Consider the following 27,333-nt stretch of genomic DNA (forward strand, 5'->3'; position numbering starts at 1 on the left):
GAGTCATACTCGAGTGAATTTATCGAACAATTCTATTTATTTGTAGCTCTAATTATATGTTCATTAATAAATGTTTAAAAAAAATTGAGTGATTTTGTAATGGCCATTGGTCTAAAATTTAGGATGAGAATGATAAATAAATATTTTAATATAATATAATTGGTCTAAAGAGTTATATCTAATTAGTTCTTAAATAAATTATTGATCGGTTAACAACATACTAACTACAAGCTAAATTACATATTATAGTAAATGATTATATTATATACGTACAAATAATAATTAAAAAAATGATTTTACTAGGAATCTTGTCGTAATAAAATAAATATGAAATGATAGGTATTAAAATAAATAGATTAGGATAGCGGGTTCTAATATATATGAATATTTTATATATTAATAATCTGTACCAATGTATACATAATTCTTACAAAAAATAAATTGAATCGTTCCTCAACTATTACTCTTTTATTGTTTGTGTCCCTGAACTATAGATTCCTTATTTCAAATCATCTAACTTTCAGTTTTTCTATTCAAGTCCTTCCGGCAGTGTATTAGTAACATATGTTACTTTTTGCTGACACGACACATGTCTTTTTCTAAGTTTTTGAACTGTTTTGAGAATTGAAGACATGGTTGAATGTGTTAATAAGTTCTAAATTATAAGTTCTAATGACCAAACTGAAATCCAAATTAAACTATACATATTTCTAACCTCAGATTTTATGATTGGTGTAATTTCAATTTTTTGGTGGTCGAAATGTAATGTTCATCAGAATTTTTTATTTTCGACGGGAAAAGCTTAAATCGAGCTCAATTTTTGATTTCATTGATGCATATGTATATTTTTTTTAATTGTGCCTCTAATGGTTTTAAATTTTTTTCGAGGTGTATCAGGCTTGCCCAAGGCAATGCTTTTTTTAGATTGAGATGGATTTCTCCGGATTTTTTTCCCAGTTAAAATTTTTTAGTTACCGATTTTTCTAAACAGAATTCTGACACATCTTAGAATTTTTTTATTGTAGGGACTTAATATGGAAAAATTGAAATTTAAATGACCTGAAATACGGAATCTTTAGTTCAGGGATCCAAAAAATAAAACAACAAGAATTGAGGGATGATTCAATTTATTTTACCTGATTCTTTTAAATTGAATAGTATATTAAAGTAAAATTCATGATTGTCTTTTTGTGAATAGTTTTGATTTAATAGCAATTTTGAAATTAAAAAAAAAACACTTATGGGGGTTTCAGCATCTTCCGATATCGAAATATGGCGCTCACTGCTACACTATAAAGATAATAATTTGCGCCTTCCCCACAAGTAGCTAATTTTTACGTAATGGTAAACGCTTGATCATAACAAATGGTATCAGAGTAGATCACATGTTCGATTCACACTATCGCACATATTTATGATATATATGCCAAAAATGTGTTATCGCATCCATTATCTCATACATATACTTATTAGTGTTGTCAAATGCTGAGGGGATTATTGCGGTATTCGCTGACAGATGTTTGTGGGATTGTTGTCGAGCATCTCATATCAAAACGTGTTACAAAGCTCCTAAAGTATCTGCTTTTGATATTATGGTAAGCGATTAATCTTAACAACCACTTGAATAGTTTTGTTTTGATAATAATTTTTAAAGTAATAAAAGAGGTTACGAAAGATAGTTTGAAAAATAAAATTAGACTATAATAATGTATATTATACCAGTTATAAGCTAGTTATGTAAAACAAATGTAAAAAAAATATTACAAATTAGATCATTTTTTTATTGTTGCTAATGTTGATATTAATATTATTCAATATTGTTTTATAATTTTAGTAATTCTAAAATATAATGTTAAAATCTAAAACAAAAAACAGTTAGAAATCTTTTTATTTCAATATTTTTTTTGCTAAATTATCGAGACCAAAATTTTGCTTATACAAAATTATTAACTCCAAAACTTTTGTTAAATTGTTGAATTGTGACCAAAATTGTGCACGTACATTATTCGGGATAACATCTCCCTTATGCGTATATTATTCATAAAAATATAATAACAATAAAAGTTTAGCAATGATATTTTTCATTAGTCGATAAATTTATTTAAATACCTTATAAACTTGTAATATATAAATAAATTATATGAAGATAAAATATCATATATATATATATATTACTCTTTTCAATATACATAAGTTATAATTTTTTAGAATATATTTTTATAGTGTGTCATATTGAAATTAGTTCTAAGTATAGTATGTATTATTCTTTTTACATGTAATATATTATGTCCTGTCTTCATTTTTTAAATCATTGACAAAAAAATCTAAAGACAAAGATTTATTTCATCAAGAAAAAATTGAAAAAAAATTATATAGTTATAATAAAAAACTATTCATATCTTTTATTTGTTCTTGACAAAATGTTTGCTCCTAAAAATTTGATTTGAAATGAGAAATGTTATGTTAACTTTTTATATTTACAACGTTTTTAAAATATCACTATATTTTTCTTTATTTTTTTTGTTTTTATTATAGAGTGATCTATATTCCGAAATTTGTATTTAACACATCTTTAATTTCATAAATTTAATTCTTATTTTACTAAAATTTATATATATGATCGATATTTTTAAAGAATATATATATAATTTATAATTTCTTTTTAAGACAAAACAAAATAAAACATGATTTTTTTAATTTTAAAGGTGCAACTTAACTGAATTCAATTAAATTAATACTCTCATGTCTATTTAATTAAAATTACATTTTAGTTAATCACTTGCACCATACATTTTTATATTTTCTATTCATGTGAGAAAAATATCCGAGAAAAAAGTTATAATATGTTAATTAATATGATGCCAAAAATGATAAAAAGTAAATGTAATCACATTTTTACCTAGTGAGAATTGTTTGGTAAAATAATTTTTTCCTTACAATTAACCAATGTCAGTAATACAAATTTGAACTTTACTTTTGACAATGCATGCATTTGTTTTGAATAAGACACGTAATTTAGCATGCAGTTTGTAAGCTTTACACGTATATTCCGTGTCATTTTAAAATTAACACGTGTACGGTATTATTTTTATTTAAGAGACACTATCATAATTCTTCAATTCACAAAATGTTCTTTTTAGTTTTCAGTTTCATGCGGCTCTTCAAGTAATCAGATATTTGTATTTGCTGATTGTAGCTGGTTTGCTCAAATTGTTGTTCTATTCATGTCCATGTAAGTTTTCCTATCCAAGACACTTATATAAAAGTTAACACATGTGTTTACTATATGCTAGGTAGAATGGTATTATATTTTACACCATAAAAACATGAGTTTGCTTAAGTTTTCAATGTATAATACCAAATCAGTTGATAGTGCGGATTAGTTATAAGTTTTTGGATGGGAGAGTGAATTTGTATTAATTAACTTTGTTTTTGTGGATTTGTTATAGTTGGAAAAGTTAATGTACAACTCTCCCTGAATGTCTTTCTCTGGTTATAAATGGTTTTCTCAAGTATTTCAATATATAACAGGTTAATTTCTAACAAGTTTGGAATTGCTGATTGCTTGCTATCAATATTTCAATAAAGGAAGAAAAACAAAAAAATTATGTATCTTTGTTATGATACATATTGTTTACTGAATGTTTTCTTAGAATTATTTAAAAATTTTGAAATCTTTTTTCTTTGTATCTTGCAGTTTCATATTACCTATGGACTGACATACAAGAAGGAAGGACATATTAGTTAAAAGACTTAATAGTACCTTTAAACTCGATTATGGATCAAACTGAAGAGAATGCACAACAACAGTTCATTGCTGACGGTACAGGTCAAATGGGCTACACCCCACCTCCTCCTCACGACACGCCTGATGTTGTAGCTACCAGCAGCAACATTGGTGTTTCATCGTCTTCAACAATGCAGAGTCTTCCTCTTCCGGTATCCAGACCTCAGCACCAGCTTAATAATCAACAAGCTCGGCATCTGCAGCATGTACAAGAACGGCTTAGGCAATTCTGGGCTAATCAAATGCAGGAAATGAAACCAGCAGACTTCAAGAGCCATAGCCTCCCAATAAATCCAATAAAAAGGATAATGAAAGCAGATAAAGATGTCAGAATGATCGCAAGGGAGAGTCCAGCTTTACTTGCTAAAGCTTGCGAGATGTTTATACTTGATCTGACTTCCCGGGCTTGGATCAAAACAGAAGACGATTCAAGAAGAATAGTTCAACCAAAAGATATTGCTAAAGCAATATATGAAACAGATATCTTCGATTTTCTGGAAGGCTCAATTCCAACAGATAAGTTGAGGGAACAAATTGCCAAGTCCCCAAACATTAGGCAACAGGTGATCTTATCTATTGAACCTGAATTTCTTTTCAAGAAGAAAAGTGAAATATACTGATAATTTTATTTACTTTCCTCAGCAGCATTGTCATGGAGTAAGAGTATCGAGTGTGAGCAGCGCTGGTGGTCAAGAACTGCCACCATTTATGCCTTTGGATCAACCAGGACCACAGAACCAACAATCCTTTATGCCTGGGCTTCGGGCTCAGACCCAGACGAACCAGCAGCAGCCGTCTGCACCTTGGCCTCAGGCTCAGCAGATGTTGCAACAGCAGAGCCCGGAGCAGGCCTCTTTGTTTTGGCCTCATCCTGAGCAGACCCCAGAAGAGCAGAACCCAGAGCAGCCGTCTCTGTCTCCGTCTTCACCTCAAGCTGAGCTGGCCTTAGACCAGCAGCAAGATGATAACTGATAAATCTACCTGTCTAGGAAACTAGAGAGCTTGATGGAAACTTTATCCGTAGTGTGGTTGATGTTGTTTGTGATCGTATTTTATCAAGTGTAATGTTCTATGTCTTAGTGTTTCGAGTCCAACAATAATAAGGGGATGGCAGATAGCTGTTGATGATGCATGTAGTTTGTAATGGTGTTATGGTGTTCCATGTTACATAAATAAAACTATAATCTGTGTTCCTCCTTTTAGTTGCCTGGGTATCAATCAGCAGTTACTGTTTGAAATGCAATGTGCTCATTGAAGCAGGAACAGTTTCTTGTTATTGAATTGATATAAGTACGTGTGAGCAATTGATTATGGTACTACTGGGATTAAGGAGGGTACCAAATTACGACTCTGGTGTTGCTCAAATTATTAAAAGTTTATTAAAAGGTTTATTGAAGTTGGCTTTAAAAGGTTTCAGAATTTCACTAACTTATGGTAGTTGGTTTATATACCTGTTGCTGCTCTATATTATGACGTATTCTGGAAAAGAAATTCTGAATCTGTCACCTTCTCATATGAGTCTGCAGATCTTGTAATTTACATCGCATGAACTTGGTAAAGTAAGGAAATTAAAAACAGAGTTGTTCAATACAATTTAGATGGCTCATTAGCCAATTTACCTTGAAATTCTTTGCAAGTAAACAAGAAAAAAAGTCCTGCACTCGTAGAGCTTCTAGCGTAGACCTTAGCCATTGAAGTTTTGGTAAATGCGTTCACCATATAACAAAAACACAATTGTTATTCAAAGAAAGTTCTTTCCCTGCAAACAAAGATTCAATCGTTTTAACATTGTCAGAAATCTGAAGTAAAATACATGTAGTTCATCAATTGAAGGTGACAAAGGTAACTAGATGCCTAAAAGTGCATGACAGATAATGACGCATATACCTGAGACAATGTTTTGACAAAGGTGGCACTTGGAGAGCCACCGAGTAAGTATTGTCTAACCGAACTAGAAATACTTGACTCTTCGCATCCACCGGGTGTTGGGCTTGCTGAACATGCCTTAACTCCACATTAATATGATATTATCCGATTTGGGCCGAGCCCACACAGATTTGATTTTGCGACACGTCTCAAAAGGCCTCATACTAATTGGAGTTGTCTGGCTGCTAATATCCTAGCAAATTGCCCCTCCTACAAACGATGTGGGGCAACTCCTAACAATCTCCCCATTCACACGTCGGGCTCGACACCTGTCGATTCTGCCTCCTGATTGTGAATCTGGCTCCCCCTTGACCCATACTGTAAGTCCATCTGGCTATCTGCTCCCCTTAGGCCCATACTAGAAGGACCACCTGCCTTTTCCTTGAGCCCATTATGGGGCAAGCCCATCTGCCTTTTTCTAGGTCAATTTTGGAGCCCATCTGAGATTGTTTTGGACCGTTATAACATGAAGCTCTCATACCACTTGTTGGGCTTGCTCAACAGGCCTAACTCCACATTAGTATGATATTGTCCGCTTTGGGCCGAGCCTGCACGGGTTTGTTTTTGGGTCACTCCCAAAAGGCCTCATTCTAATGGAATTAACTGGCTGCTTATATTCTAGCAAACTTCCCCTCCCACAAACGATGTTGGACAACTCCTAACAATCTCCCCCTTCACACATCGGACCCGACACCTGTCGATCTGCCTCCTTTAGTGTGATCAGGTTCCCCCTCGAACCATACTGAAAGTCCATCTGGCTATCTGCTCCCCCTAGGCCCATACTGGAAGGCCTGTCTGCCTTTTCCTTGAGCCCATTCTGGGGCAAGCCCATTTGCCTCTTTATAGGTCACTTGTGGAGACCATCTGAGATTGTTATGGACCGTTTATAACCTGAAGCTCTGATACCACTTGTTGGGCTTGCTCAGCAGGCCTAACTCCACATTAGTATGATATTGTCCGTTTTGGGCCGAACCCGCACGGGTTTGTTTTTGGGTCACTCCCAAAAGGCCTCGTTCTAATGGAGTTAACTGGCTGCTTATATTTTAGCAAACTACCCCTCCCACAAACGATGTGGGACAACTCCTAACAGGGGGAGCTACATGTATTTTAAGTTATAGAACGGAGAATCCAAATTTACAAGAAGGCCCGAGTTTTCAGATAGCCCCTAGACAGAATCAAACAAATTTTTGGATATAATTTAAGCACTAATCATATGAATGGTAATAAAGGTGAATATGAAAGTGATTGGACACAAATAGAGCTATAGAATGTCAGTAATTTAGCAGGGACAAAAACGAAAGAGAAGAGACATTAATTTATTTGGTCAAGAAAGATAGTTTGTGAATAGTATTTTTAGATGGAAAAGAGAAATTAGAGTTGTTTCTTGTGATGTATAGACTGTTAGAAAAATTGGATTTTTTAGATCATAATTTTATTATGTTCTTGATGATAATCTTAAAATCTAATGATTGGAAGTTGTTTCATGATATGTGAATTTAAACTTTCATGTATGGTTTTAAGAATTTTTCTTAATAAAATTCATAGAGAATTAAAGTTAAACTTAGTGGTTTGAAAGAGTTTGAAAAAAGAGAATGTATTTTGTCCCACATTGAAAATAAATAATGGGGGTATTTGCTTTATATAGTATCACAAATGGGTAGTAGGGCACAACTACTAAGATGTGGGATGGTGTATTGTGTTTAGTCTTATTTCCAACATAGACTACAACTCAACTTTGAAAATTGAGTAGATTTAGCGCAAAAATTGTTTATAAACTTATTTATGAGGTACCTGAAGGGTCAGCAAAGAATCTTGGTGCTTCCCAGTTGTGAGAACATAATGTTAAACTGACCTGGCTTCATCCTCCACAACTGTGACTCTTTAATGTACATAGTGCAATCCCAAAATCTGATATCGACATTCTCTAACTCTTAACCTTCAAATGTCAACCTAAAGAAACCAACGGCTTTAAAATTGCAGAGTTTTGGTGAATTCTCACTTGGGATGCAGTTTGCAAGGGGGAACTTATTTTGAGGTTCATCAGACGGGAACTAGTTATATTACAACATCCAAGATACCAGCAACCCAAATCTATGGTGAAATTCCGTAGACTGGCTAGTGCAATAAAGTACTCATTCATATTCTTCGGAAGGTACCCTTAACAAGTTGTAGAGTTGATAGAGCCGGAAAATCCCAAACTGTTTTCGGAAACTTGCACGATTCTAGACAGAGTGTTGCTAAAGATGGCAAACTGACAAAGTCAGGCAAATTACATTGGTTGAGGCACAGATTTGTTAAGGCCGACAAGCATATTAAACAAGATTTAGGAAGCTTGTAGAATTTATGTCGACAGTAGTTGTTGTTGGTGCACTCACATATGAGCGTTGTTAAGCTAGGTAAAGTCCAACAATCTGATCTCATAATTTCTTCAGATTTGAATTTCATTGTAAGTTTGAGTTCTTTTAAAGAATTGGAGTTAAATACAGATAACGAACAGTATTGATCGGATTCAACTTTCATCCGTTCAACATTATGATTAATTGTGTAACCAGTAAACTTCTTCATTCGACCTGGACTGAGGCCATAAATAGGACATAGGTCCAGATTCAGTACTCAGACGAGAGAAGACATGTTGAATTAACTTCAAAACTTCCTTCTTGCAACTTTTCTCATGTCCTCTAAAACTGAGGAATGGTAGAGTAGTCCACACAAGCTTCCAACGCTTGGAGAGACTGCTGGTTTGAACTGCAATACGAGTATCCAAAAAGGACATTGTATGATGAATAACATCATCAGACAAGTTGCTAATTTTATCTTCATCTTCAGTTCTCGCCTTCTTATTCATTCGTGGATCGGATCCTCCATATAAGATTTTTTTATACCTTGGTAGCAAGATGAGTCTATGATTTTCTATTTAATTAACATACAGAGGGTTTGTATCCATCCGAATATATGCAACGTAGGCTTATATATATAGAACATGTTTACCAAATTATTGTCGATCTCCAGGCAGCCTAAAGGAACTAAAAATGACAGCTCCCTTTTCACTTCAAATTTTGTAACTTGTGACTGTGACTGTGACATCGAATTCCTCAAATTTATTACATGTTATATTTAATTTTTTATAAATAAAAGAATCACAATGTTCTAAATTATTTATTAGTGTAAATTTCTGGGTAAGTAAAATTTGGTAATTTACCTAAGAAATGTATATATATAATTATATAAAATTTGAAATTTTGGTTTTCCATCATTCTATTAAATAATATTATAGTTAATAATAATAAATTATTATATTTAATAATACTATGGACGTGCTTACTTTAATATTTTATGAATTTTTAATTTAATTTTAGTTGAATCTTTTTATAATATATTAATAATTTGAATTGAATTCTAGTACGTTTTAGTTTAAAAAGGTATTTGTTGGTTATTAATAAGTATAATTTTTTAATTTTATTTTATTAAATAGAACTGTACATGTTATTTTTGGAAAAGAAGAAGTATTTGGTTTTAAAAAAAAATAGAAAGTAATATATTTTAGCTGGAGACGGTTGGTTATTAAAAATTATAATAATAATATTTTATTATATTTAATAAATTTTCCCATTATATTTTGGAAGAAGGCGATATTTCAGTTGGAATGAAATGATACATGTAGCATGTTTTAATTGAAAAAAATAACATATATTTTTTTGAAAAAGGTAATTAATTACATATTATTTGCCCGTGATATTTTTGGAGAAAAATATGTTTCAGTAGGAAGAAATAAAAAAAGTAACGTGTTTTATTTGAAAAAGATATTTAATAGTTTACTTAAAAATCGTAACTAGTTGACAAAAATAATTAGTATTTTAGCTGAAAAGGGTAATTGGTTAGTTAATAATAATAGTAATAGTAATAATAATAATAATAATAATAATAATAATACCTACACTAATAATTACGGGGTTGAATACAAATTAAAATTTTCAAGTTAATTCTTATTTGGGAGATGAAACATGAACACATGCCATTATAATTTCAGGTGATTTACTATTCGACTTGCCAGTTTATTTTTGAAGAAATAATTTGTTACAATTACAAGTGTAATCTCACAGCTCTCTCAAAATGTAAAAATCTATTTTTAAGTGAAACATCAGGCTTCTTGTGAAACTTGACAAATGAGGCTTGATTATATCCTGATATGTTGCTTAAATATCCCTCCAATATGTCTTGCATGAAAATTTGAATGTTTTTTCTTCTTCAGCATTCCAGATCACATGTAAAATTTGTCTTGGCTTCTCATTTTCTTTTATGAGATTCCCATTACCCCATGTGCTGGCAGTCCTAGATTTTGACCACTTTCATGTCATTATCAGTAGCTGTGTACATTCTTAGCCATTGATAGTCATCAGCTAAAGTATTTCTTAGCCATTGGAAGTCTCTTGTTGCGATTTCCCTAACTATTAATAAGTCATCACCTACACAATTTCTTAGCCATTGAAAGTCTCTTGCTGCGACTTCCCTAACCATTGATAGTATATGCTTAGCATTTGATGGGCGATCTTGGTAGCAATTTGATGTTATTCCGTCATTTAGCAGTCGAAGTCCCACTTCACCTAATCCGAATTACATGGCATCAAATATGTATATTTAGCCATCCTATTTTAAATTATATATTGAGTCAACATGATTTATGAGTCTCATAAAAAATATTACATAAACCCTATCACTGGATGAGCTAATCCTTCAATGACTATCCCTCAGGATGGTTAGTCATAGAAGGTTACAGATTGCCTTAACATAATTATGTAATATGATTTGTTTATCATTAGGATTTAGGTTTGATTTCTAACAATCTCCCTCAATTTATGACTGATAAAATAACAACCATAAATTAAAGTCTTGATGATAACAAAACATATTCTTAAACATATATAATTAAATTGCATAATTGTGTTATGTTAAGCTAAAGATAAGTGTGGTGTACAAGGAAATACTTTTAAGGAAAAGATGTTAATCTAAAAGTAGCTCCTTGATCCTAAGTATGTGAGAGAATGATTTCTTTCAATTTTTTTTGCTATTTGATATTTCAATTTGTCCTTTTAGAAAATATTCTTTCATCCTTCACCGAGACAGTTTAGTCTCTTCAGAAAAATATTGAATTTTATTAAAAGAGGATTGCCTCATTTTGTCTCATCTGCAGTAACTTTGTCTTTACTGTCAGATTGTTATCTATTTACTTTTATAATTTCTAGTATTTGTAATAAGGATAATAGTTAAGTTGTGGTTGTTAGGCTCTAGGAATATTCTCTGACATTCTTCTCTCTCCTATCATGAGAATATAATGTGTGATGGGTGTGTGATATTTGGTGAAATTGAATCAAACATTTTTCTAGGTGTAAAAAGGTTGTGCTATCTTCTATTCTTATTTTAAGCACTGAATTGCATTCCTTTCTAAAAATCTTGATGTTATCAGAGCGTGAGTGCATTGTTTAGTGTATTTTCATATTTAGAAGGGAATCAGTACAAGCTCATCATGTTCATTTCATTTTTAATCTTCCAGATCTATAAACCTATTTTAAAAGTTTTGCCTCACATTCAAAGTATTGGCTCCTGGAGGAGGTCGATTCACTTTTGCAGATATGTAAAACCCATTATTTCTTCATCCCTCAGACGACCCCTTGTCTATAAGCGTTACAAAACTTCAAGGTGTTGGTGATTACAGAAGCTGAAAAATATTCATTGAGATACAGCTCTCCACAAAACGTAAACTGGATTTTTTTAAAGGAACGGTGACAAGGAGCATAATAGATGAAGCCCAAGCTCAACAATGGGACACTTGAAATGATTTGGTAATCTCTTGGCTCCATGCTAATTTTAGTGATACTATTAACAATCTATACTGTTTATTAGTTTTGCTAGTGAAGTGTGGAAGCAATTAGAGCGTCGATTTCAACTAAGCAATGGGTCTCGTAAATACAAACTGAATAAAGATTTTTTTGGGTTTGCTCAAAACTAAAATGACCGTGAATCATTATTTTACCCAACTTAGTGGTTTATGGGAGGAGATTGAGTCTATGAATATTTTGCCTAGTGTCTCTAATGCTACCCCAGAAATTTCTACTCTGTTAAAGGCTATTGAAATTAAAAGAGAAGAGTCACGGTTGTTTTTGTTTGTTAATGGTCTAGATGAAGTCTATGGTCCTATGAAGAGTCAGTTGCTTATGCAAATTCCGGTGCCAACTGTTGAAATGTCATGTGCTGTGATTCAGCAAGAGGAGTCACAAAGAAATATATTACAGTTTCCAGAAACTGAATCCTCTGCTATGTTCAGTAAGAAACAATGTAGATAATAGAGCTCTTGATAATAGAAATCTTGTGTGTAATGCTTGTGGAGGCGAAGGGAATTTGGCTGACAGATGTTGGACAGTGATAAGATATCCCATGACATCTGAAACATAGAAAGCCATTACAAAAGGGTAGTTCTTCCCAAACTAACATGAGAAGACCTGCAAACATATTTTACCCTCAGAGAATGGCAAATAATGTTAGTTCTTGTGAGGATCAGCAAGAACAAAATGTTGTATTCAGCTCTCAGCAGTTGAAACAAATTCTAAAATTATTTCCTACAACTTCTCTGCAATCTCTGAAAGGACAAGAATCAACTGATGACTTTGATATGTTTTTTTCTGGAATGGTGACTTGTAACCTGGCATCTGGCAACAGAAGAACATGGATACTTGATTCTGGAGCAAGTGACCATATCAATGGTTCTGTGGAAATACTTAGCAATGTAAGACCAGCAGGATCCAATCATACAATCAATCTTCCAACTGGGGCAGTATCAAAAATCACTCATGTTGGAGATGTTAGATTGAACAATGGATTGTTCTTATCAAATGTGTTGCTGGTTCCTCAATTCAAGTATATTCTGTTGTCTATTCATAAATTGGAAATGGACAACAATTGTGATATACAGTTCACTCCACAAACCTATAAAATTGTGAAGTCAAGCTAACCTGTTCTGCAAGCTATAGCCAATGTTCAAGATGGTCTATTATAACACCCTCCAAATCCGGGGTATAGATTTGGGGCATTATTAATAACTACAAACTAAACCTGCACAAGCGGAATATAAATATGATAATTACCCCGAACTACTGCTACTCAGGATCTTTTAAGGTTAAGAGTTGAAAACAAGAACCACACACTAACTTTATTACAAACCCAAATAAAAAAATCTGTCTAGAGAACTCTCTTTGTTACAAAACCTTATTCTATCTACATTCTTACCACGCAACTTTTATTCAAACTACACCAAACTTTTATTCAAACCATAATACTACTTATCCTGTTACACCTGATCTGGTAACTCAAAGCTCTCTTCGGGGATAGGAAGGAACACCCTTGGTATAAGAGGGTCCCGCTGCTTGACTTGCTTCTTGACTACGCGGATCCTGATGGGTTTCATTTTCTACCTTAACTATAAAACAGTAGGAATAACAATAAAAGAGGATGAGCCAAAATTTCTCAACAAGCCTGCAACAATATATATAGTATAAAGAGAGAAGAATAAATGAATCGATAATCTGGTGGTTTGAACAACCATCTGTTTCTGAGTAGACTAATAATTTGCCATTGCTGGCGAGTGCCAAATAAACAAGACTGGAAACAAGAACTAACTATGCACTATAACCTGCTGATCAGTCAGGATACAGTGCGGATCTATACCCAACTGCATAGACCCGACCAACATAAAGAGTACTCAGGAAACCACGGCCTATTAATTAATGGTCTAGGTAAAACCCAGCCCGTATAGTAACCATCCAGTCCAAAGTGTAGCATCCGGAACAATCAGAATGCTTTTGATGTATCCCAACACCAGGATATATCAAAGTATATGTAACAAGGGTAAAAGTATTGGAATATGAATAAAGGATTTAATAAACTGGGAGAAATCAAGAATCGAAATGAAATAGAAACAAGAATCAATAACTGGGTATAGTGTTTACGAACAAGAATTATCAAAGTGTAACTGATATGAAAAATGGGATATAATTCACTATTCTGAATTTAGAATAGGGGAAAAACTTGTCTTGCGCGTACTTAACCTGGTTCAACTCACCGCCTTCGGTCTCTAGCTTGATCTGCCTTGCTGACACTGACCTAATCATAGAAAGATAATCGTTTAGATAACTTACTACATACGCATATCTCGAATTGATACTACGCAACCCTATCAATCTACCCATGCGTTTCTATCTAACTCGCATATATACACATATATAATTATATAGCACGTAAGGTTCACATAACCATGTAAAGCACATAACACATAAAGCATATAATTGATTTTTAGACTTATAATTATTTTTAGAATCGATACTAGACTCATATTTATAATAACTAACCCTATTTGATTTTATTATAATTTTTCGGGATTTATTTGACTCGATTATACCCCTATTAGGGTCTATAACCATTCACTAACACAAGACCACTCTCTTCTGGAAGAAATTATGACTTACAAGTATTTTTATTGGATTCGTTTCATTTTTCTGAGTCTAGGAGTCTTCGTTTCGCTCAAATCGGACTAACGGTTTAATTATCATGAATTAAACAAGATTTAATTAATTAATAATTAATTATTTAATTAAATAATTCACAATTATATTTTTTAGTAACTAATTAATAATTATTGTATTTTAAAAATAATTAATCCCTAATTATTAGGATTAATTACAATTTTTTACAATTATTTACAAATTATTATTACTTATTCGATTAGATCGATTATTTACAAATAAACAATCGATACAATAAACTGATACGCTATTTATCGAATAAGTACTTATTACTCGAATTATAATCTAACTCAACGATTAACTACTCGTATAAATACGAGATATTCGCAATCCTCGCATAATTATCAAACCGTTATTATTATTACTATACCTCTACGATTAATTAATCAATTAACTATCGGTATTTTATTATACGATACGAATAATTAATATGATATTCTTCGAATAAACTATCGCTCGACTAATAATTCTAATTATCGAATCACTACTCGTATAAATACGAGTTACTCGTAATAATAAACTAATTAACGAGTTATTAATCATATTATTTAATCCTTATTTATTAATTACTTACCTAATTGTTAATTAATTACCTAAATATTAATTAATTAGATAACTAATAAATAATTAGATAAATAATTAATTAAATAATTAAATTCGAATAGCGTAAAAGGTAAATATGTAAAACGTCCAGGGGTTAGCGATATGGTATAGGGCATTTTTGGCAAAATAGGGCCAATGATTTTGTTTCAAATATGGGCTTTTAAAACATGGTTTGAGTTGTACGGGTTTTGATATAAGATATATATAACTTACGATAAAACACTCAATAAATAGCCAAAACACGTTTGGATCAAAATAGACAACACGTAACACATAGCAGTTAGGGTTTAATGACTCAACACAGCTAATCACATAATAATATATATAATTTATCTTTATTATGATATAATACAAGCGTAATTTCTCGGTCGTTACATTCTCCCCCCTTAACAGGATTCTGTCCTCAGAATCATACTATGAAAATAACTGAGAATACTTTTCTAACATATCACTCTCGAGCTCCCAGGTTGATTCTTCACCCACTGGGTTTCTCCAAAACATTTCACTAATGACACAGACTTATTTCTTAATATACTCTCTTTCCGATCTAGAATTCTTATCGGTTGTTCTACATACGACAAATCTGCCTGAAGTTCTATTGGTTCATATTCTATTACATGCCTTGTATCAGGGTTGTACTTCTTAAGCATAGATACATGAAATACGTTGTGAATATGCTGCATATGGGGTGGTAAAGCTAACTCGTATGCAACCTTCCCAACTTTCTTCAAAATTTCAAATGGTCCAACGTAGCGAGGTTTCAATTTTCCTTTGTTGCCAAACCTAGTTAATCCCTTCCATGGTGATACCTTTAGCAATACATGCTCTCCTTCCTGGTAGTCCATATCCTCTCTGGATAGATCTGCATATTTACGTTGTCGATTACGCGCTGCTTCAAGTCACTTTCGTATAAGTTCTACTTTTTCCTTGGTCTGCTGAATCAGTTATGGACCTGGAATCTTGCATTCTCCAACCTCATCCCAACAGGTAGGTGATCTGCATTTTCTTCCATATAAAGCTTCATAAGGTGGCATCCCGATACTTGCTTGATAGCTATTATTGTAAGAAAATTCCACTAGCGGTAAGTGCTCGTCTCAATTGCCTTCAAAGTCTATTGCACATACACGTAGCATATCTTTAATTGTTTGGATTGTCCTTTCGCTTTGCCCATCCGTTTGTGGATGATAAGTCGTACTCATGTTCAACTTCGTTCCTAGACATTCCTGGAATTGTCTCCAAAATCTTGAATTGAAACGGGGATCTCGATCCGATACAATCGATACGGGTACTCCATGACACATTACGATTTCCTTGAGATATAAGTGCACCAACTTGTCCAGTGAAAATCTTTCGTTGATCGGGAGAAAATGTGCTGATTTCGTCAATCGATCAACAATAACCCAAATTGCATCGTGATTTGCTTTCATCCTTGGAAGTCCCACTACGAAATCCATAGCTAAGTGTTCACATTTCCATTCTGGAATATCTAGTGGCTGTAGTAGTCCGCTCGGGCATTGATGTTCAGCTTTCACTCTTTGGCACGTATAACACTTGCTGACCCATTCCGCTATCTCTTTCTTCATATTCGGCCACCAAAAATTTTCCTTCAGGTCTCTGTACATCTTTGTGCTTCCGGGATGAATTGAATATCTTGAACTATGAGCATCTTGCAAAATTTCCGCTTTCAATTCCGGTACGTTAGGTATCCAGATTCTTAAAGCAACTCGAAAAATTCCTTTAGCATCTTTCTGACTGGTAATTTCTTCTCCTGTTAAATTGTCGATATCCTGGTCCATTACTTCTTCCTAACACCTTCTTATTTTTTCCAATAATTCTGGCTGAAAAGTCAAAGCGTAAATCATTTCGGTAGAACTTTCTAGCACACTAACTTCAATCTCCAATTTATCGAATTCCTTGATTAAGTCTTCTGAAGATGTTAACAGGTTCAATCGTTCCTTTCGACTTAACGCATCTGCTACTACATTGGCCTTGCCTGGATGATAATTGATTGAAACGTCGTAATCCTTGATTAATTCTAGCCAACGTCGCTGTCGCATATTGAGTTCCTTCAGGGTGAAAATGTACTTCAAGCTTTTATGGTCCGTATAAATCTCACATCTTTCACCGTATAAATAGTGTCTCCAAAGTTTCAATGCGAATACAATTGCTGCTAGCTGGAGATCGTGCGTCGGATATTTCTGTTCATGCGGCTTTAACTGTCTGGAAGCATATGTGATTACGTTCCCATGCTGTATCAAAACACATCCAAGTCCTCGATATGAAGCATCGTTGTATATGACAAAGTCTCCTTGATCATCAGGTAACACAAGCACATGTGCGGTTACTAGTTGATTCTTCAATTCTTGGAAACTGGCTTCACATTTTTCGTTCCATTCGAACTTTTCGTTCTTTCGCGTCAACTTCGTCAATGGTGTGGCTATCTTTGCAAAATCTTTAACGAATCTTCTATAATAGCCTGCTAATCCCAAGAAACTTCTGACTTCCATCGGCGTCTTTGGTCTTTCCCAATTTAAAATAGCTTCAATCTTTGTTGGGTCCACTTGAATTCCTTCAATACTGATGATGTGTCCTAGAAACTGCACTTCCTTCGACCAAAATTCACATTTTGAAAATTTTGCATAAAGTTGCTCCTTTCGTAACGTCTCCAATGTCGTTTTTAAGTGTGTTGCATGCTATTCTTCCATCTTTGAATAAATCAAGAAGTCATCAATAAATACAATGATAAACTTATCCAAGTACTTCTTGAATACTCGATTCATCAAATCCATAAATATTGCAGGTGCATTCGTCAGTCCAAAAGCCATCACAAGAAATTCATAATGTCTGTATCTCGTTCTGAACGCCGTCTTTGGAATATCTTCTGTCTTGTTCTTTAACTGATCATAACCTGATCGTAAGTCGATTTTTGAAAACCATGTTGCTCCTTTTAGTTGATCAAATAAGTCATCAATGCGAGGTAAAGGATATTTATTCTTGATAGTTAACTTGTTCAGCTCACGATAATCAATACACAATCGCATGCTACCGTCCTTCTTTTTCATGAACAATACTGGTGCGCCCCATGGGGATACACTTGGCCTTATAATTCCTTTGTCGAGAAGTTCTTGCAACTGATTTGCTAATTCTTTCATTTCAACAGGTGCCATTCAATATGGAGCTTTCGAAATTGGTTCAGTCCCTGGCGCCAAATCAATAGTGAACTCGATATTTCGATCCGGTGGAAGTCCTGAAAGTTCATCTGAAAAGACATCAAAAAACTCACAAAGTACAGGAATATCTTCGATCTTCGGACTTTCTTTATCAGTATCCAATACATATGCTAAGTAAGCTTGACATCCTTGGCGTAACAGTCATTTCGTCTGTATCATTGTTAAGAATCTCTGATTTTTATTTTTACCTTTAATATTACCATTTCATTTCCTTCAGTCTGCAATTTCACTTTCTTATTTGCACAATCAATCTGAGCATTATTACTAGCTAACCAATCCATTCCTAAAATAACATCAAACTCTCCTTATCAAATCAACTGAGAAATGACATCTTCCTATCTCAATATCACAACTTGGGCATACGTGATCTACCATAACCTGATCATCATTTGCTAATTTTATAACTAGCACTTCATCTAACCACTGAACCTCACAATCTATCTTAGAGATAAAATTTTTAGAAATAAAAGATCTAGTAGCTCCTGAATCAATCAATACTAGAGCATTTACGAAATTCACAAGGAGCGTACCTGCAACCACATTTGGACTTTGTACAGCTTCCTTCATTGACATGTTGAAAGTCCTTGGTCTGGGCTGATTTTATGGTGGTAGTGGAGGTGGAGGTAATGCTAAAACCCTTGGAATACTAGCGGCCATTGTAACTCCTCTACAGTCCTTGGCAATATATCCTTTTCTTCCGTACTGGAAACAAGTGATCTCTGTCTTTCCCATCGGACATTCTCCAGAATAGTGTCCCTTTTGTTTGCACTTAAATCACGTAACATTTGGCTTGTTGCAAATCCCAGTATGCTTCTTACCACATGTTCTGCAATCAGGTATGAAAGGTCGAATAAGTTTCTGATGATTCGGGGCTGGAAGTCGATTACCCGCCCTCTGATTGTTTTGTTCTGGTCTACTGGCATTTATTTTTCCTCGGGCTTGAAATCCCGGCCTTTTGTTGAAACGGTTCTGAGAATTTCCCGGTCCTTTCTCTTTCTGAGCTGCTTCATTCTCACCTTCAATGATCATGGCCTTCTGAACAACAGCCGTATAAGTCGTCAGCTCAAATACCGCTACTCTGCTACGAATCCATGTATTCAGTCCCTGCTGGAATATCTTGGCCCATTTTTCATCCGTATCTACTTGCTCAGGTACAAACCTAGCCAACTCAGTGAACTTGGTCTCATAATCCGCGACCGATAAGTTATCTTGCTTCAGCTTCAGGAACTTGATCTCCATCTGGTTCTTCATAAAATGAGGAAAATATTTCTCCAAGAAAAGATCAGTGAATCTATCCCTGGTCACCACACCTTCTTCTTCCAAAGCTTTCTTCGATTCCCACCAGTAATTGGTTTCGCCTTTCAGAAAGTAGCTAGCGAACTCCATTTTCCGTTCTTCCTCAGCCTTAACCAACGTAAAAGCCTTTTCTATCTCCTTCAGCCAAGCTCTTGCCTTTGTAGGATCAGTGGAACCGGTAAATTCTGGAGGCTTTATCGACTGAAATTGCTTGAAAGTGACTGCAGGTGCTGCTGGTGGTATTTGATGTCCTGGATGAGCGGCTTGCTGTAACATCTGTTATTGGAACTGCTATTGTTGCTGCTGCATTTGTTGTTGCATCATCAGCATCTGCTGTTGCATGAGATGGAACATCTGATCCATCTGATTATTATCGGTTTGGCCCTCGGTATTTCTGTTAGATGAGTCGGGTCGTGCTTTTCTTTTAGGTGCCATCTTTCTGATAATAAAACAATGGGTTCTCTTAATAATAGTATACTAAACAGGTATTATATAATGGAAACAGTCTTTATAATATTAAGACAGTGTTAAAACAGTTGATATGGGGAAAATAAAACAATTTATTAAATATCTAAATAAATAAAACAGTGCGATGTGTAAATAAATCCTTTTTAAAATAATTTTAAATTTTTTTTTGAAAACATAAATGGTACAACATGATCGTAAATAAAATAACCTTTTTAAAGATTCAACGGTAAAATAATGAGATAAATGTAAATGCTTAAATGACTGTAAAAAATAAAATAAAGAAAACGTGAAAAAGTCCATCTCATATATATATATATGGGTAGGACACCAGCTGCATGTGTCAATGCTTGATACAAAAGTCTATGATATGTCAGTCATACTGCTACTGTTATAAGTCAAAACTAGTAGCTACACACATACAAACTAGTCATACGATACTATGCTGCCTCTATCTACAAAAATATACAAGATACAACACTCCTCCATCTGCTAATATCAGAATACGGGTGGCACATGACTCAGCTCCTCCTGCAATGCCACTAACACTGCCTCGGTAAGTCCCATCGCCCTACAATATGTTGCCTCTGCACTAATATCCTGCTGTCTCAGATCAGTAAGATGCTGAGAAGTAACTCTATGAATATGGCGTAACCTCTCCCTTAATATGTAGTCTGGTCGTAGTGCTCGGACGGGACCATCCGCCTGTGTCTCAAACAATCCAAGGATCTATCTACACTGGTTCTGCCATCTAATCCTCTCATCTCTCTCTCTGCCTGAAAATGCTAATATATAACTTATGATGCTCACGAAGATCCGTGCGGGAACCTCGAGAAGGTAACGGCCCATCTACTACTACCTGGTCCATGAACTCCGGCTGTGGAAACTGATATACCCCGGGAACAGGGGCATAGATAGCTAACGGGGCAGGAAATAAGACAGGCTGCTCCATAGGTGTATACACTGGTGGCTCTGCCTCAGGCTCCATCGGTGGAATCTCTGGAATCTCAACTGGTGGTATAGGAATCTGGGGCTCTAGATCCTCCCACTGCAGAATATCAACCATGTCAAGAATATCGAACATCGAGAACTCTAGTGGTGGAAAATCTGGTATCTCTGGCTCAAAATATGGAAAATAATCATCAAAATCTGGTACCTCTGGTGGAGGAGGTATCTCCGGTGCTGGTCCAGGTGGCAATGGTGGAGGTGGTGGCAATGGAGGAAAGATCTGCTCTGACACTGGGGCCACTACTGGTGCAATCACTGGATCTGTCTCGGTCTGCTCCGTAGACGATGATAATGAAGCCATCTAATATACATAACAATAATAACACAAAAACAAATCAAATCATTATCCTAAAACTCATAATTTCTAATCACATAAACAGACAATCCTAACACTCTTACTACTATCCTATACGCTTTTCCTATCTTATCTTAATCATAATGTTCTTGTTTTCAAGGGTCAAAACCTAAGCTCTTATGCCAACTATAACAACCTCCAAATCCGGGGTATAGATTTGGGGCATTATTAATAACAACTACAAACGAAACCTGCACAAGCGGAATATAAATATGATAATTACCCCGAACTACTGCTACTCAGGATCTTTTAAGGTTAAGAGTTGAAAACAAGAACCACACACTAACTTTATTAAAAACCCAAATAAAACAATTTGTCTCAAGAACTCTCTTTGTTACAAAACCTTATTCTATCTACATTCTTACCACATAACTTTTATTGAAACTACACCAAACTTTTATTCAAACCATAATACTACTTATCCTGTTACACCTGATCCGGTAACTCAAAGCTCTCTTCGGGGATAGGAAGGAACACCCTTGGTATAAGAGGGTCCCGCTGCTTGACTCACTTCTTGACTACGCGGGTCCTGATGGGTTTCATTTTCTACCTTAAATGTAAAACAGTAGGAATAACAATAAAAGGGGATGAGCCAAAATTGCACAACAAGCCTGCAACAATATATATATAGTATAAAGAGAGAAGAATAAATGAATCGATAATCTGGTGGTTTGAACAACCATCTGTTTCTGAGTAGACTAATAATTTGCCATTGCTGGCGAGTACCAAATGAACAAGACTGGAAACAAGAACTAACTATGCACTATAACCTGCTGATCTGTCAGGATACAGTGCGGATCTATACCCAACTGCATAGACCCGACCAACATAAAGAGTACTCAGGCAACCACGACATATTAATTAATGGTCTGGGTAAAACCCAGCCCGTATAGTAACCATCCAGTCCAAAGTGTAGCATCCGGAACAATCGGAATGCTTTTGATGTATCCCAACACCAGGATATATCAAAGTATATGTAATAAGGGTAAAAGTATTGGAATATGAATAAATGATTTAATAAACTGGCAGAAATCAAGAATCGAAATGAAATAGAAACAAGAATCAATAACTGGGTATAGTGTTTATGAACAAGAATTATCAAAGTGTAACTGATATGGAAAATGGGATATAATTCACTATTCTGAATTTAGAATAGGGGAAAAACTTGCCTTGCGCGTACTTAACCTGGTTCAACTCACCGCCTTCGGTCTCTAGCTTGATCTGCCTTGCTGACACTGAACCAATCATAGAAAGATAATCGTTTAGATAACTTACTACATACGCGTATCTTGAATTGATACTACGCAACCCTATCAATCTACCCATGCATTTCTATCTGACTCGCATATATACGGATATATAATTACATAGCACGTAAGGTTCACATAACCACGTAAAGCACATAGCACATAAAGCATATAATTGATTTTTAGACTTATAATTATTTTTAGAATCGAAACTAGACTCATATTTATAATAATTAACCCTATTTGATTTTATTATAATTTTTCGGGATTTATTTGACTCGATTATACCCCTATTAGGGTCTACAACCATTCACTAACACAAGACCACTCTCTTCCAGAAGAAATTATGACTTACAAGTATTTTTATTGGATTCGTTTCATTTTTCTGAGTCTAGGGGTCTTCGTTTCGCTCAAATCGGACTAACGGTTTAATTATCATGAATTAAACAAGATTAAATTAATTAATAATTAATTATAATTAAATAATTCACAATTATATTTTTAAATAATTAATTAATAATTATTATATTTTAAAAATAATTAATCCCTAAGGATTAATTATAATTTATTACAATTATTTACAAATTATTATTACTTATTCGATTAGATCGATTATTTATAAATAAACAATCGATACAATTAACTGATACGCTATTTATCGAATAAATACTTATTACTCAAATTATAATCTAGCTCAACGATTAACTACTCGTATAAATACGAGCTATTCGCAATCCTCGCATAATTATCGAGCCGTTATTATTATTACTATACCTATACGATTAATTAATCAATTAACTATCGGTATTTAATTATACGATACGAATAATTAATACGATATTCTTCGAATAAACTATCACTCGACTAATAATTCTAATTATCGAATCACTGCTCGTATAAACACGAGTTACTCATAATAATAAACTAATTAACGAGTTATTAATCATATTATTTAATCCTTATTTATTAATTAATTACCTAATTATTAATTAATTACCTAATTATTAATTAATTAGATAACTAATAAATAATTAGATAAATAATTAAATAATTAAATTCTAAATTCTAAATTAGTAAAATAATTTAGAAATTAATTATAATATTTTTCAAAATTTAAAACTGATTTTTATTTACTTTTTAGAATTACTAAAACTAATTTCTGATTTTAGAAAAATAAAATAAATATTAAAATTTCATAAACACAACAACAGGTTTCAGGGTTAGGGTTTTTGGATCGACCCAGGGTCGAAACCGGGTCGAAACCGGGTCGAAACCGGGTCGAAACCAGGTTGGAAACCGGGTCGAAACCGGGTTGGAAACCGGGTCGAACCCGGGTTATCGGGTCACGAAGAACTCCCAGAATCCGGCAATTACTCCGACGACGGCCGGAACCGGCGAAGCAAAAACAACGACCACAGCTGCGATTTCAATCTCATTCCTTCATCGTTTTTGTTCCACAGCAACCACAAGACGTTCCCTTATGTTTCTCCTTCGTCCTCGTCGAACACGACGCCGGAAAAACAAAGAACAGCAGCGGCGTCGCCACTTTCCGGTGAGGCTAAAACGGACACCAACAGGCACGAAACCGGTGCCGTTCGATTCGCAACACAACGATCTACAAGCTTATGACCACAAAATCATCAAACAAACCACAAATCAAGCAACCCGAATTCGAATTAAAAACCCGAAAATACGAAATTAAAATCGACTAAACAATCAACAAAAGTAATTACATAAACAGAAACTACGAATCATCAGCTTCAATTTGACTACTTACATGCTCGATTTGGTTGACAGAATCACGATCAAAATCCGGTTTGATTCTCTGCCTTGTTCTTCACCTACAAACCCTAGTTCTTGATTTTCTGAATTTTCTGATTTTTTTTATTATAATTAGCTAATTAATTAACAGTAAATCATCTATTTTTATTTATGAAAATAATACCTCCAAATAAAATTAAGGGGCTAATTACACTCCTAATAAAAATATTTGGCCCCAGTTTTTATATTTTTTGGGTATTAATAATGAATTTTTAAATATTCAATAAATACAAAATTAATGCTAAAAATTCCCAAAAATTGTGAATATTACAAAAATACAAAGAAAAATAATGTATGATAATTTTATGATCATATAAAAATAAAAATGTGAGTTTTGTGGGGTTTTTGGTACCCGGAGGGGTCCGGAAAAGTCGTTTTTCGCGAAAAAGGTAAATTTGTAAAACGTCTCGGGGTTCAGAATAGCGATATGGTATAGGGCATTTTTGGCAAAGTAGGGCCAATGATTTTTTTTGAAATACGGGCTTTTAAAACATGGTTTGAGTTGTACGGGTTTTGATATAAGATATATATAACTTACGATAAAACACTCAATAAATATCCAAAACACGTTTGGATCAAAACAGACAACACGTAACACATAACAGTTAGGGTTTAATGACTCAACACAGCTAATCATATAATAATACACATAATTTATTTTTATTATGATATAATACAAGTATAATTTCTCGGTCGTTATATTCTCCCCCCCTTAACAAGATTCTGTCCTCAGAATCATACTATGAAAATAACTGAGGATACTTTTCTAACATATCACTCTCCAGCTCCCAGGTTGATTCTTCAACCACTGGGTTTCTCTACAAAACTTTCACTAATGACACAGACTTATTTCTTAATATCCTCTCTTGCCGATCTAGAATTCTTATCGGCTGTTCTACATACGACAAATCTGCCTGAAGTTCTATTGTTTCATATTCTATTACGTGCCTTGTATCAGGGTTGTACTTCTTAAGCATAGATACATGAAATACGTTGTGAATATGCTGCATATGGGGTGGTAAAGCTAACTCGTATGCAACCTTCCCAACTTTCTTCAAAATTTCAAATGGTCCAACGTAGCGAGGTTTCAATTTGCCTTTGTTGCCAAACCTAGTTAATCCCTTCCATGGTGATACCTTTAGCAATACATGCTCTCCTTCCTGGTAGTCCATATCCTCTCTGGATAGATCTGCATATTTACGCTGTCGATTCTGCGCTGCTTCAAGTCACTTTCGTATAAGTTCTACTTTTTCCTTGGTCTGCTGAATCAGTTCTAGACCTAGAATCTTGCGTTCTCCAACCTCATCCTAACAGGTAGGTGGTCTGCATTTTCTTCCATATAAAGCTTCATAAGGTGGCATCCCGATACTTGCTTGATAGCTATTATTGTAAGAAAATTCCACTAGCGGTAAGTGCTCGTCCCAATTGCCTTCAAATTCTATTGCACATACACGTAGCATATCTTCAATTGTTTGGATTGTCCTTTCGCTCTGCCCGTCCGTTTGTGGATGATAAGCCGTACTTATGTTCAACTTCGTTCCTAGACATTCCTGGAATTGTGTCCAAAATCTCGAATTGAAACGGGGATCTCGATCCGATACAATCGATACGGGTACTCCATGACGCATTACGATTTCCTTGAGATATAAGTGCACCAACTTGTCCAGTGAAAATCTTTCGTTGATCGGGAGAAAATGTGTTGATTTCGTCAATCGATCAACAATAACCCAAATTATATCGTGATTTGCTTTCGTCCTTGGAAGTCCCACTACGAAATCCATAGCTAAGTGTTCCCATTTCCATTCTGGAATATCTAGTGGCTATAGTAGTCCGCTCGGGCGTTGATGTTCAGCTTTCACTCTTTGGCACGTATAACACTTGCTGACCCATTCCGCTATCTCTTTCTTCATATTCGGCCACCAAAAATTTCCCTTCAGGTCTCTGTACATCTTTGTGCTTCCGGGATGAATTGAATATCTTGAACTATGAGCATCGTGCAAAATTTCCGCTTTCAATTCCGGTACGTTAGGTATCCAGATTCTTGAAGCAACTCGAAAAATTCCTTTAGCATCTTTCTGACTGGTAATTTCTTCTCCACTTAAATTGTCGATATCCTGGTCCATTACTTCTTCCTGACACCTTCTTATTTTTTCCAATAATTCTGGCTGAAAAGTCATAGCGTAAATCATTTCGGTAGAACTTTCTGGCACATGAACTTCAATCTCCAATTTATCGAATTCCTTGATTAAGTCTTCTGAAGATGTTAACAGGTTCAATCGTTCCTTTCGACTTAACGCATCTGCTACTACATTGGCCTTGCCTGAATGATAATTAATTGAAACGTCGTAATCCTTGATTAATTCTAGCCAACGTCGTTGTCGCATATTGAGTTCCTTCTGGGTGAAAATGTGCTTCAAGCTTTTATGGTCCGTATAAATCTCACATCTTTCACCGTATAAAGAGTGTCTCCAAAGGTTCAATGCAAATACAATTGCTGCTAGCTCGAGATCGTGCGTCAGATATTTCTGTTCATGCGGCTTTAACTGTCTGGAAGCATATGTGATTACGTTCCCATGCTGCATCAAAACACATCCAAGTCCTCGATACGAAGTATCGCTATATGACAAAGTCTCCTTGATCATCAGGTAACACAAGCACATGTACGGTTGCTAGTCGATTCTTCAATTCTTGGAAACTGGCTTCACATTTTTCATTCCATTCGAACTTTACGTTCTTTCGCGTCAACTTCGTCAATGGTATAGCTATCTTTGCAAAATCTTTAACGAATCTTCTATAATAGCCTGCTAATCCCAAGAAACTTCTGACTTCCGTCGGCGTCTTTGGTCTTTCCCAATTTAAAACAGCTTCAATCTTTGCTGGGTCCACTTGAATTCCTTCAATACTGATGATGTGTCCTAGAAACTGCACTTTCTTCGACCAAAATTCACATTTTGAAAATTTCGCATAGAGTTGCTCCTTTCGTAACGTCTCCAATGTCGTTTTTAAGTGTGCTGCATGCACTTCT

The 27,333-nt window shown here is 34.5% G+C and overlaps 1 protein-coding gene across 2 annotated transcripts; it reads left to right on the forward strand.

The window, feature by feature from the left end:
- The first annotated feature begins 3,134 nt into the window (after positions 1 to 3,134).
- Positions 3,135 to 5,041, forward strand: LOC141672193 (uncharacterized). Of its 2 annotated transcripts, none has more exons than XM_074478730.1 (3): positions 3,135 to 3,232; positions 3,698 to 4,350; positions 4,433 to 5,041. In XM_074478730.1, exons 2-3 carry the CDS (start codon positions 3,778 to 3,780, stop codon positions 4,757 to 4,759), a joined length of 900 nt encoding a protein of 299 aa, XP_074334831.1. In that variant the 5' UTR covers positions 3,135 to 3,232; positions 3,698 to 3,777; the 3' UTR covers positions 4,760 to 5,041. The 2 variants fall into 2 exon arrangements, with proteins under 2 accessions (XP_074334831.1, XP_074334830.1); XM_074478729.1 differs by having other exon boundaries at positions 4,430 to 5,025.
- The last annotated feature ends 22,292 nt before the right edge of the window (positions 5,042 to 27,333 follow it).

Source organism: Apium graveolens, chromosome 7 (genome assembly GCF_009905375.1).
Source record: "Apium graveolens cultivar Ventura chromosome 7, ASM990537v1, whole genome shotgun sequence".
Taxonomy (NCBI): Eukaryota; Viridiplantae; Streptophyta; class Magnoliopsida; order Apiales; family Apiaceae; genus Apium; species Apium graveolens.